This window comes from Wolffia australiana, chromosome 10, assembly GCF_029677425.1.
Source record: "Wolffia australiana isolate 7733 chromosome 10, ASM2967742v1".
NCBI lineage: Eukaryota > Viridiplantae > Streptophyta > Magnoliopsida > Alismatales > Araceae > Wolffia > Wolffia australiana.
Window position 1 is genome coordinate 5,665,001 of NC_135844.1, and position 14,083 is coordinate 5,679,083.

General features: G+C 42.7%; 1 protein-coding gene across 2 annotated transcripts in view; it reads left to right on the top strand.

Annotated features, from left to right (window-relative positions):
* The window catches only part of POL{LAMBDA} (DNA polymerase lambda (POLL)), a 29,144-nt gene that overhangs the window by 2,157 nt on the left and 12,904 nt on the right, over positions 1-14,083 (top strand). The window contains exons 3-6 of one of the 2 annotated variants that reach the window (XM_078582377.1): positions 662-922; positions 1,202-1,280; positions 1,364-1,494; positions 10,246-10,308. In XM_078582377.1, the coding sequence (XP_078438503.1) occupies positions 662-922; positions 1,202-1,280; positions 1,364-1,494; positions 10,246-10,308 (534 nt within the window). The remainder of the gene's footprint in view (positions 1-661; positions 923-1,201; positions 1,281-1,363; positions 1,495-10,245; positions 10,309-14,083) is intronic. The other variant, XM_078582378.1, reaches the window with a different exon arrangement.

Below are 14,083 nucleotides of genomic sequence, written 5' to 3' on the forward strand. Positions count from 1 at the left end.
TCCTTCTCTTTAGGAGCGGGCTTAGTCTTCACTTTGTCTTAAAGACGCGATGAATTGATTCAGATATCTCATTTTCCCTGTTAATAAGAAATTGAGCAAGAAGAATGGACTCAGAAAAGTAAACGTTGCATTCCTTTTACCAAAATATTTAATATTATTTTACTTGTTATATCATTTGATATTTTAATGAAAAATTTCGTATGTTTTGTTTATTTTGGGGAAAGCTAGTTGTCGAAAACTTCTTAAAGGTACTTAGAAAATTTGACTCTGTTACATCAGTCTAACCTTGCACGAATATCAACATTTCAACATTATTGATTAACTCCTGAGCATTGCCCATCCTAAGGTGTAGCAAAATAGCAGAGGTAATTTAGATAACTGCCAATCACTAAAGGAAATTTATAGCACGGGCATCAATAATATCCTGATCAGTAGATCTATCAACAATGTAGCTTCAGACAAGCTTCGGCCATTGACCATGTTTTAAATGTTGTATAGAAGTTCTTAGTTCTGTAAATATTAGATCTTGTAATGCAATCCCAATTTATGTTCCTGCGTGTTAGTTTGTAGTTTATTTAGTAGTAATTTCCTTTCTATAGTCTGTCCGTTCATTTATCTTTGATTTTAAGAAACTGATGAAAAGTTTCACTTCATGTCCCAGAATATACTTCCGTACGAGTGGCTAGAAAACAGCCTAAAGTTTGGAGAAAAAGTTCCTGAAAGTTCTTTCTCTCTAAGGGTTCCATTATCCAAGGAGATTCATTCCGAGATTCCTACAACTTCTATGAAATCTGGAATCTTGAATAATGATCATCCCCATGAAGATTCAAAGCTTAATAGAATAAATAGTTCAATGGAGAACTTGAATCATTCATTTGGGGCCCATAAGAGTGCTGAGATAGCTGGAGACCGTGGTCATGAGGTGGGCAGAATGGACTCTAATGATAGCATTCTGGTTTGCATAAAGAGGGACAGCCATCCAAAGAATGTACAGATCAAATGGCCTGGAGTCATCTGCTTGTGGCACAGGATGTGACTACAGGCCCAGAAGACGGATATTTGAAAATTTTTCTTTCTTTAAAACATGACATAAATTGAAGATCTCAAACATGTCTGATAACGTTGTGCAGAGGCTGGCTTATTTATGTCACTTTTACTTGCATTTTTTTCCACTACATATTCTTCTTACTGTTGTTTGCAGCTTTCATTGCTGTACAGTCCACCTGATTTAAACAGAAATATCACCGAAATATTTGGGAGACTTATAAATGTCTATCGAGGTATGTGTGAAGGGTCTTTGTGGAATCATTTTTCCTCCTGATGATAAAGCCTCTAATCCCTTGGGACTTTTTTCTCATTTAAGCATTAGGAGATGATCGGAGGTCTTTCAGCTATTACAAGGCTATACCAGTCATTGAAAAGCTTCCATTCAAGATTGAGAGCATTGACCAAGTCGAACATCTACCTGGAATTGGCAAGGCTCTAAAGGATCATGTTCGTGAATTTTCTCCATTGCTCTATTTGAATAATGCATTTTTTAACGATATTTAATGTAGAACTATCATAGAATGAAAAAAATCCTTTACACTATCATAAATGCTAAATGAATATTGATACAGTGTGGTGTGTTTGAATAGACTGATAGAGAAAGAATAATAACTTAGCAGTGACCAGACTAGAGGTGAGCTGAAAAATATAGTCGTTGATTTTGAACCATCCAAAACATTAATCATTATGCCCATTGTTTCACAAAACTAATCTTTGAAGATCATGGCGTTTTACCATTCACTTTATGTTTTGGGCTATGGTACTGCTACATATGTCAATTATAGATTAGCGACAACCTTCTTGGAACTAGGGAGTTGACACCAGGATTACTCTTCAAACATATTGATAAGAACCTCAGTCTACGTTCGTATCAGAAGGAGGGTAGAAGGCGAGGCGAGATAGACATTCCTGGGGTAGGAGAGTCGAAACGGAATGATAGGAAGGGTTGAACAGATGGGGCAGGGATAGACCAGGGACGAGCCGCCTGATGACGTGGTGAAAGGTCGACGATCGCGGGGACGGGGATCGTCGGAGACCAGAAGAGAACCGAGCAGCAAGGGTAAGGATCGGATTGGAGGGGAACTGGCTGAAGATCTGGTGAGACGATCACGGGGGATAGGAGATCGCTGGACGGTCAAGGGGACGGGACCGACACAGGGAGGATCGAGGTAGTGAGCCAAGAGGCCGATCTTACCTTAATTCTTGATTGGCCTCCTCGAGGGAGGGCTACACATATTTATAAGAAAAGGAAGCAGTCTACTCTAAACATGAGATGACTAAAATGCCCCTAGCGGCTAAAATCCCTAAGATACTCTTGGGGGGTAGAGGATCATATCACATATCTGGAAGAGATAGAAGAGAAATGCAAAAAAACGGAAGCTAAGGAGGAAGGGGGGGAAGGATGAGAAGAAATTCAGCAGGTGAAAAGCGGGAAAAATAACCAAAACTATAAGGCTTGTGGATGGATGATGGACGATGGATAAAGATTTTAAATGGATTGAACAGTACTAGATGGGGTTCTGCTCGATCAACTGTTATATTGCTTGTTGATTCTTTCCATTTCTGTCTGAGGGGTTGGATGGAACAGATGATGAACCAGACGGCAGGATGATTTTACATTAGATTACTTGAGCAGTGTTTGGTGCAGCATTTTGGTGAGGGACGAAAATATATGAGAAGCTGTAAGGATGACTGATAACAGATTGAATTCTTTCCCGTTCCATTTGTCATCTGCGCACGAGCCTTACATCAATGGCTGGTTTAGCTTCTTTCCCTGTGTCCCGTTATTAGCGCATTATCTGTTTTTGGGCTGTGGTTTGGATGAGCCGGTTCAGCCTATTGCTTCTGAATTATGCTCTTACAAGTGGTGTGATATGACTGTATGCCCCCACAGGTATCTTCATTTGTTCACTACAGTTGGGTATTATAGTCATTTACCTCCAATGGTAGTTTCTTTAAAATAGTTGTTGGCCTCTTTAGAGAGATGCAAAGAATGGATTGAAGGTTATGGTTCTACTATGCCATCCTCATCCTCCTACCTCTTGGTCCTTAACTTTGATCCTGTCTGATCTCATCCCCTGTGACTGTCACTATTTCTCCAGATCTCTGGAATGGCTTGTTCCAGACCAATATCTCCAACATCTTTAGTCTGTCTCCCCTTTATCCCCTTTTCTCTCTCTTCTACTCAGAAAACCTCTTCCTTGACTGGAACCTACATCAAAGCCTCTGTCATGGTGTTATAGTAGATACATCTTCTTTCCTCATTTATTTCCACTGAGAAAGAAAAACTTAACCAAAGAAACATCAGACAGAAAAACCATAACTTATCAGTTTGATAAAAGCTTTTGTCATTTTTGGTTTACTTTAGGGTCTCCACTCAGTATTTTAGTATCAGCAAAAGAATGCCAACATAGGTTGCACGGAGTGTCTTCCCCCATAAACTAAATGTGAACCATCCGAATTTATCTACTCGAGGGATATATCCTCCTTCCAATGATGCTCAATATCTGTGATGTCTTAGGTTTACTGAACACAACAATGTGTGCTCGTCAGAGTGAATCAGATCCCTGTTTTTGACTAGTTTGGTGTTGTCTTACTGAGACTGGAGGGATGTCAGCAGAGTGATGCATGTTGACATAAGACATAACCCTATAATGTGGCTCTCAGTGGTTTGACAAACAACTTCCTGACATGGGTAATGTTTTGATCAAGTGAGCAGGGGTGAGAAAAATATTTTCTGTCTATATGACTGTCATTGACCCTGTAGAATGAAGAATGATCATCATGCTCACATTATATATATATAAATATAATGATTTAATTGTGTTGTGACACTTAGTTGGCCAGATGGACTTCCAAGAGAGGTAGAAGTATGTTCAGAAGACTTCAATAAATAGTTGATGCTGTAACAGAGGTGAGAAGAACCTACAGACACTACACAAGAAATAGTCGATGTAACAGAGGAGAGACGCACATATGGACACTAAACAAGGAAAGATATTATAATCCATTTCAGATGAGTTATCCTGCTTGGACCAAGTTGTTGATTAGTCAAATAATGGGTAGCCCCTATTTAATCCTAATAATCGATCAAGAAGTAGAGATCAATTCCTTTTCCTTTTTTGCACTCTCGAAATTGGGCTGCATGGAATTCAGATATTCAACAGAAGATATTCCCTGATCTAATCTACAAACTGGCAATCTCATCTGACATTTTGGAGAATATACCTTGTGATTAATGGAAAGAGAAAAAAGAAGAGAGAAGAATTTGGGGCAAGAAGGAATGATTTTTATTGCTAAACTGGGCCCCCTTTTATAGAAGAAAAACTTCACTTGTTAGAAAGTGAATATTCCTAAGGAATATTCCCTGTTTCCAACGGTCATATATTTTGAATATATGACTGTTTGAAACAGAGAGGTCCAGCTGCTTTTAAAGCAGCTGGACTCTCCAACGGCTGGGTTTCAGCCGCTGGAGAGTTGGGCCTGACTGTGGTCAGGCCCAACATATATTAGGCCCTACTGGGCCTACACTAATGGGCCCTTAATGGGCCCTTAGTGGGAAGTTAGGCGGCCCATGTTGGGCCTGAAGTAGTTATTTTTATTAATATCTCCTAGGGTTAGGCTATTACAGAGTACAAGGCCTCGGGCCCATTAGTTAGCTTAAACCCTACTAAGTATCCTCCATGACCTAACACCCCCCCACAAGTTGGGTATAGATGTTGATCATGCCCAACTTGGACACCAACACCTGGAATTGGGGGCCTGGGATGCCCTTCGTGAAGATGTCCGCGGTCTGTTCCAACGTAGGAACATATTGCGGGACTATGTGTCCCTCGTCAATGTTCTGCTTGATGTAATGCCTGGCCACTCGTGCGTGTTTCGTGCGCTCATGTTGGACGGGGTTCTTCGCCATCGCAATGGCTGATTTGCTGTCTGACTGCAAAATCATACCTTTACCGTCATATAAGCGTAGGTCCTTTAGGATGCCTTGGAGCCACATGCCCTTGCAGACTCCCTTCTTCAAGGCTCGAAGCTCTGCTTCGGCACTTGAGAGGGAAACTTCCTTTTGCTTCTTGCTGCGCCATGTAATAAGGTTGCCACCGAGGAAGCTGCAGTACCCGGAGGTAGAGCGGTTGTCTTCAAGCTGCATAATCAGAGTCAGTGTATAAAGTAACACTAGGCTCACCTCCTGTCCGGAAGTACAGTCCCTGTCCAATAGTTCCCTTCAGGTAGGCTAAAATTCTGTCTGCTGCGCCTTGATGAGACTCCCGTGGATCGTTCATGAACTGACTTAGGGAGTTAACTGCAAACGCAATATCAGGTCTCGTATGATTGAGGTATAGGAGTTTACCAATGAGCCTCTGAAACGAGGTCCTGTCCACCGGAGCATCCTTCTCATGCTGTTGTGCCTTCAGTTTGACATTAATGTCGACTGGTGTGGCGGCTGGACGACAGTCCAGCTTACCGGTTTCTTTCAACAAATCTAGAATGTACTTGTGCTGAGACAGTACAATCCCAGTCCCTGAGTATGCCACTTCAATTCCTAAAAATTTTAGCCTAATACGTTAGAAGTCCAAGCGATTTAATATCAAATGATGAAGACAGGTACCTTTCAAGGTTCTGAATTTCTTCTTCATCGTTCCCTGTTATGATTATGTCATCCACATAAACAATTAATATTGCTACCTTACCTTCCTTACCGTGCTTTATGAAAAGTGTATGGTCTCCTTCACTCTGGAAGTATCCTGCTGTCAACATGGCCCGAGAGAACTTACCGAACCATGCTCTGGGGGACTGCTTAAGTCCGTATAGGGACTTTCTGAGGCGGCAGACGTCGCTGGGTTTGTCGCTTACCTGATATCCAGGAGGTTGTGCCATATATACCTCCTCTTCAAGTTCTCCATGTAGGAAAGCATTCTTCACGTTGTACTGGTGTAGTTTCCATTTGTAGATTGCTGCTAGTGCAATCAGAATTCTGACCGTGTTTAGTTTTGCGACCGGGGCAAACGTCTCATTGTAGTCAATCCCATATGATTGCGTATACCCCTGGGCCACCAATCTGGCTTTGTGTCTTGCAATTGACCCATCTGAATGGTACTTAACCGTAAAGACCCATCTACAACCTACTACCTTTTTTCCCATAGGGAGAGGGCCTACTTCCCAGGTGCCGTTCTTCTTAACTGCTTCCATCTCCTCGTCCATTGCCTTTCTCCATTCTAAGGATGTCAGAGCTTCTCTGACGTTCTTTGGGATAAACACAGCTATCATAGCCTGCACAACCTGAGTGTATTCTGGGGAAAAACGACTGTAGGAGACATAGTTGCTTACCGGATAGAGTTTGGTCTTCGTACACTTCCGGGTTCCTTTACTAACCGCAATCAGCCATCCATAGTTGCTTCGGTTTGGTTCTTCTGCTGGTATTTGTTCTTCACTTATGGCGTCGGCTATCGGGCGTGGTCCCTCATTTTCCATCAAATCCGGCACAGTGCCCTCTTCAAGTTCCTCTGCACTATCCCTATGGGAAAAACAACTAAACTCCATACCTTTGGCATCTCCTTCCTCTGATTCCAAGTAGTCCCCGGATCTGTCTGTTGTCTCATAAAACATCCTGACCTCGTCGAATCTTACATCTGCAGAGATGTGCACTTTCCTTGACTCCGGATGGTAGCACTTATACCCTTTCTGCGTGGTAGAGTAGCCCAAAAATACGCACTTTACTGCCCGATGATCCAATTTACCTGCATTGTGGACATAAACATACACAACACAGCCAAATACTTTGGCCGGCAGGTTAGTCTTTAATGTTATGTTAGGAAATTCAGCGGATAATAGGTCGATTGGGGCCTTGAGTCCCAATGTCTTTGACGCTGTCCTATTTATGAGGTGGGTGGCCGTAGCTACTGCCTCAGTCCAGAGATGTTTAGGGAAATTTCCCTGAAATAGGAGTGCCCTGGCCGATGTCATAATATGGCCAATTTTCCTTTCAGCAAGCCCATTTTGCTGAGGAGTATTCACACATGAAGATTGATGAACAATTCCCTTCATTTCCATGTAGTTATTTACTTCTCCACAGAAGTATTCCTTGGCGTTGTCTGATCTCAAACATTTAATCCTTTTCCCAAACTGATTTTGAATCATTTCGCAAAATAACAGAATAATAGATGGTACTTCTGCCTTGGATTTCATTAGATATACCCATGTATACCTTGTGAAATCATCTACGAAGAGAACAAACCATTTCTGGTGGGATAAACCAGATATGGAGCAGGGGCCCCATACATCACTATGAACACACTCGAAGGCCGAGGAGGCTCTGTGGTTCGTACTGACGTATGGGGATCGTTTGAGTTTCGCGAATTGGCAACTCTCACAAATTAAATTTTCAAAAGGAATTCCTTTAAACATATGAGGATGCAACTGTTTTAAGATATGAAATGAGGGGTGTTCTAGTCTCCTATGAAGAAGGATGACCCGCTCCTCGCTCTGGGCAGTATAGACCATCGACTGCCCTTCTCCTTCCCGTGATTCATCTAGCATGAGAAGACCACCTCTCCGGCTAACAGATGAAATCTTCTGTCCGGTGTCCTTTACACATAAAAAACAGCAGCCAGAATCCAAGGAGAACCGCCACCCGGTATTCTCCACTAGCTGAATTAGAGACAAAAGATTTGCCTTTAATTCAGGAACGTGAAGAACACCCTGCAAGATTTTTCCTTTAATGAGGATTGTTCCTCTTCCTTCTACCCGTAGGACTCCACCATTGGCGGTAAAAACTTTAAGATTTCCGTTCTCAGACTCATAAGTCTGAAATAAGGACCTGTGGGGTGACATGTGATCTGTCGCCCCTGAATCCAACACCCATGATACTGAAATTGATTTAGCACTTGTACAAGTGGTAAATGCGAAACACTTACCAGACTGCACGAGGGATGTTGAGCTCATCTTCTGCAGGATTTTGCTTGAATAAGCTTGAATAAGCTTCTGAATGTCGCTCCCTGATTCCTCCTTCTCGGTGGAGGGTGGTTGGTCGCCTTCGCTGGCCACGTAGGCCTTCTTCTGCTGACCTGGGTTCCAGGTCCCTTTCTTGATCTGCTCCTCTTTCCACGCCAGCCTTCGGCAGTCCCGCTTGATGTGCCCTGGCTTTCTGCAGTACCCACAGATCAGTTCTGAGGTGTTACCTTCCTTTGGAGGGGCTTTGGCTTGCTGAGAAGATGGTGCCACAGGCTGTGGTGGTGCCCCAGGTTGAGACTCCTTTTTCGCTAAGTGAGCAGCAACGGTAGGTTTGGAGGTTTCCCCTCCCTTGCTACCCAATTTCTTCCTGCTTTCTGCTCCTTGGAGCTCTGAAATTGCCTCTGCTAGCGTGGGAAATCTTTCCCGGTGCAGCAGCTGACTTCGGAGGGTCTCGTACTCGGAATTGAGGCCCATCAGAAACTGCAGAGTTCTGAATTTTACTTCACGGAGGTATGAGGGGGAATTTTTATCACCTGTGGGCCACAGGAGATCTAATTCCCGCCAAATTGCCTTCAGCCTGGCCGAATAGGTGGAGATCGTCAGATTTCCTGCTTTAGCGCCGCTCTTGCTCATGGAGATCATAGCACCGAAAATCGCTGTGCATTTCTGCACATGACTTGTTGACTTCTAACCAGAGGTCCCTGACGCCGTCGATTAGAAGGTAGTCATTCTTCTGTTCGTCTTCCATATTCTTCAACATCCAATTCATAATGAGAGCCTCTTCTGACTCCCATACTTCCCAACCGGCTTCGTCTTCTGACGGAGCTTCGTCAGTCAGGTGTCTCCCAAGGTAGGCTGCCTTGAGAGCCCTCTGTACCATAGTGATCCATTTTTGGCCATTTAGGCCATTGTACTTCATGTCCAGGTCGGGTAGGACAGGCCTTCCCTGGACTGGTGTGGTGAACTGCATGGCGGCAGGGGCTGCTGGGGCAGCAGCTGGAGTGGAGGCAGCTAGGGAAGCAGCTAGGGAAGCCAGCTCCTCAGCCTCCTTTTCTGCTTTGGCTGTGGCTCTGGTTCTGGACTTTCCCATAGAAATTTTTAGAAGAAAAAAAAAAGTCACAGAAATCAGAACTTCACTAGACCTTCTGGTGGGCTTCAAACAGTGCTTCAGAAATGCCTCGAACAGTGCTTCAAACAGTGCTTCAGGAATGCTTCGAACAGAGCTCTAATGGAGACTTCAATCAGGGCTTCATAGGGCTTCAATCAGGGCTGCACTAGGTTCAGATCAAACCTTGCTCTGATACCTTGTGATTAATGGAAAGAGAAAAAAGAAGAGAGAAGAATTTGGGGCAAGAAGGAATGATTTTTATTGCTAAACTGGGCCCCCTTTTATAGAAGAAAAACTTCACTTGTTAGAAAGTGAATATTCCTAAGGAATATTCCCTGTTTCCAACGGTCATATATTTTGAATATATGACTGTTTGAAACAGAGAGGTCCAGCTGCTTTTAAAGCAGCTGGACTCTCCAACGGCTGGGTTTCAGCCGCTGGAGAGTTGGGCCTGACTGTGGTCAGGCCCAACATATATTAGGCCCTACTGGGCCTACACTAATGGGCCCTTAATGGGCCCTTAGTGGGAAGTTAGGCGGCCCATGTTGGGCCTGAAGTAGTTATTTTTATTAATATCTCCTAGGGTTAGGCTATTACAGAGTACAAGGCCTCGGGCCCATTAGTTAGCTTAAACCCTACTAAGTATCCTCCATGACCTAACATACCTGAAAAGAGAGGTGGACCGTTGAGGAGAGAGGAAATGGGAAAGACAAAAAGAAATACCTGCACTTTTCATTGAATGTGTAAATCCCTTATTATACAATTTACGACTGCGATTTAGCTTTGTTGAGTAGTCCACAATTATAATGGTCATAACTAGACATACAGTAAGAATAAATGAAGCTGTTTAAATCTAAAATGTGTGCTATTATTAACAAGCATGTACAGCGACTGACACTTTCATTTTAATTGAAGTTCTTCATTTTTATTGTTCTTTCAAAATTTGTGTAGATGTAGATGCAAGAAGAATCAGTGTTAATTTTCCTTTGAACTGTCACTGAAATATTGCAATAGTAGATTTTACTTATTCTAGAAATAATACCACATCACAAATCATTCTAAAGCTGATTCATTCTATAGTTTTGGATTTGCTTATAATTCATGTAATCTAGGTGACTAAGCATCAATGTTTTATGCAGATCCAGGAGATTGTGAGTACTGGTAAGTTATCTAAGCTAGAGCACTTTGAAAAGGATGAAAAGGTATTTTCTATTCTTTGTAATTATAAAAGTTTTTACCAGTAACAGTTTTCAAAATAAGAGAATATGGTATTTCTGGCTGGCATAAATTTAGATACTTTTGCAAAACAGATAAGACTGTTTCTTACATTGAAGTGGAATAAATTTTAGATAAGACTGTTTCTTGCGCTGAGATTATCTTTCTGGAGCTCCTTCACTCTCGGCTCCTCCTGCCTTTCTGAACCCTATTCAAATGGAGAGGTTTTCGGAAAATAATAGCTTGCTGCATTCATATTGGGCTCTTAATGTGATTCTCATTAGTGGACCTCATAAAAGTGTTAAACAAATACAAATGCAACTAAGGTTTAAGTATAAACTTAAGGGTAAAATGATATTCTTAGCTGATACCTTCTCAAGCTGGTTGGTAGATGCTTTGAATTCCCATCTTGGATGGTAGCATCTAAAATTTATTATTGGGAACTCCCTTGGTAAGAAATCTTGAACTTAATGTCTGGGAGGATCATATTTCATCTGAATATTTTCGGAGTGTAGTTCTATTATGCTGCACTGAGTTGCAGGCAATGTGGATTGGACAGTTGCCGTCAAAATGTCACCGTTGATTGAGCCTCGTATCCACAATACCTTATAGATCCTTTTTAAACTGAGTCTTGGCCGTGGATGCCCTTTCCATAAGCACAATGGAGGCTTGCTCCAATGGTCTGCTAAACGGTTTTCGGACCCCAAGTTTCCCAGCAGGTATTCCTTTTCTACAATATGCGGACGATACCACCTTTTGCATAGAGGGTCTGAGGAGGAGGCCAAAAACCTATCCATCCTACTTGACCTTTTCGCAGACTGTTCGGGACTACACATTAACCGTGCCAAATCAGCCTTTGTCGGGTTTGGATTATCGCAAGAGGAGGAAGCTCTCTGTTCTAGAGCATTGGGGACACCTAGTGGTTCACTTCCCATGAAATATCTGGGTCTCCCATTGATAGGGGGTCGTATCAAATCTATAGACTGGCATCCAGTAGTGGAGAAGATAGAGTGGAAGTTGGAGGGATGGCAAAGCAGAGTGTTATCGAGGGGGGGACGATTGGTGCTTCTACGCCACGTGCCGTCAACGATATGTATTTTCTACCTCTCAGTGTTGAAACTACTAGTGGGGACCAAGAAGCGTCTAGAAAGTATGATGAGAAGATTTCTATGGAAAAGTTCAGATCGGAGGAAGGGAGGGGGATATCCCTCGTATCGTGGGATATAGTGTGCAGACCAGTTCGCTTGGGGGGACTAGGAGTGCGTAAATTGAAAGCTCTCAACCTAGCATTACTGGCCAAGTGGGTGTACAGACTTATGGGACAGGATACTTCGATGGCTACACTAATTTTGAAAGACATGTATGGCTCGAGTTTGAACTGGGAAGTTCGTGGATATCTAGTCTGAGCAGCCACCTCATTCTGGCAAGGTTTGAGTTATGTGTTTCCTCAAGTCTGTGATTTCTTCGAAGCCAAGCTAGGAGATGGCACGTCATTCCAGTTTTGGCTAGACGCATGGCTCCCCCTGGGCACATTGAAAACAAAATTCCCACGTTTGTATGCCCTTGCAAGGACCCCCCATGCCACAGTGAGCGAGTGTTGGGATGGCAAATGGACCCCATGCCTAGGCAACACCTTATCCGACCAAAGAATGGAAGACTATACAAGGTTGTAGCAAACACTAATCCACCTACACCCACGAGGAGGGACACAGGATGGGTGGAAGTGGATAGGCGCATCCTTTTCTGTTCGAGATGCTTATGTGAAGCTTAGCCGCAGACAGGCAGGGGAGGAACCAAGGATCCTTTACGCGTGTCGCACCATATGGGGACAAAAGTTTCCCCTAAAGGTGAAAATACTCTGTTGACTGCTCCTCCGATGAAGAATAGTGATGAAGGTTTTTCGGAGGAAATGGCTCCCAGACGCTTCAGCATTGTGCTATGTTTACAAACAGTTGATGATTGCGCTCGCCTCTTCTTTGATTGTTCCTTTGCCCGAACGGTATGGACCTGTGAGCCACTCAAGGGGGTGGATATCTCATCAGAGGTGGCGTTTTGGGAGTCAATAAAAAATGGAGCACCTAGGGGGCGAGAGGGACAGGTTCAGCCCTTCGCAGTGCTATGGGCCCTATGGCTGCACAAGAACAAAGTCATCTTCAACGAACGGGAAGCATCGACGGATGCGGTGATACAAGCAGCTGCGGGTTTTTCTGTTGCATGGTGTAAAATCCCAAGGCCCTTTTAGGCCCTTCATGTACTTATTGTTTATATTTTTATCTCACTTGGAAGGTCACCGACTTTGTGTGATCTCCCCTATCCTTATTTAAAAAGAAAATCCTTTTTTTAAAATGATCTGGTCTCAGCTTGTGCACTTGATCTTGCTATCATTTGTAGGTTTTTAATTCCATGTAATAAGATGTACCTCCATGAGTGAATAGTATCCGTTGGCTGATTGACGATCAACATTAGAACCCCTGTTGCGAGCATCGGTGTATGTATATGAGTCCCATCATCCGTCTTGAAGACAAGTTGTTGGCGAAGACAATTTTTCCTTTCTTTTACTCTTTATCTGAGATTTTATGTAGTTGTCTGTTACTCATTTGCCTTTTGCCTAAGTTCAATAATTCTTGATTCTTTTACCTTTCTCTCTCTCTCTCTCTCAGCTTCTCTCATGATGTCCAATGATCTTTGTAATCTAACTGCTTCATGGAGGCCTGCTGTGAAGATATGGATTCTCTTCCTGGTTTGATTATCTACATAAATCTCCATTCTTTCACAAGGCAATGACCAGTATTTCCCCTTCAATATTAATATATCTTATGCGCTTCTTGTAGATATTATTATCTAGGGCTACACGAGCATTGACAACGGAGTCCAAATTCATATGGGTATGATTCTGGTAATAAACTTCCCAACCAGCCTCTGATATTTTTCCTTGTTCTCTAGGATGGCCTCTTCATGCAGAACCAATTATGCATTTGGATCAGTGGATGAAGGCTTGCAGCCACTCATCTTAGGCTCCTGCGATAAATGCAGGATATATTTGTGTATTGAGATATAAAATACCTTATTTTTGAGTGGAGCGATTTCTAGGAAGTATTTCGGTCCCCCTTAGATTTAATCTCAATGCGCTATGTTGCAGTTTCATCATCTCTGGTGACAATAAAGCCATCCAAATGAGCTTGAATGACTAAACCCCTGCCAGATGATTAATGTTAATGAGTACTTTACAATCACATTCTTCTTTCTATATCCTAAATCCTTAATGCTTTAGGAGCCCTCCCAAACCATGCTCAAGGAGACTGCTTTGGAAGATTTCCTTCAGATTGCATACCTTCTGGCTGGAATTGGGGGGTGGAATTTTCTTGGGAAGCTGCATTCTTTTGGTGAAATGGATTATCCATAGTCAATACTATAGTGAGGCTTTTTTTCTTCCAATCTGGCATTATATCTCTCCATGGATCTATTGGACTTGTATTATATTTCATCTGACATCCAACTTGTCACGTAACTTGGGGAGCGTGGACATTCTCCTGTGTTCCACTCGTATGAGAACTTCCAAATCTATGAAAATGTTATTCTTCCATGTTTTGTTGTGCAATGCTTCTTCAAATGCCTTTGGTGTTGTAATTTAGTTAAACATCGTTATGGAAATATAATATTCAAAAGAAAGTCAACCATATGTCACTATATTCCAAGTCAAATATTGTGTACCTTGGATGGATGTTCTTATCCCTTCTTTTCATGCCATTGGCCAACCAGTAC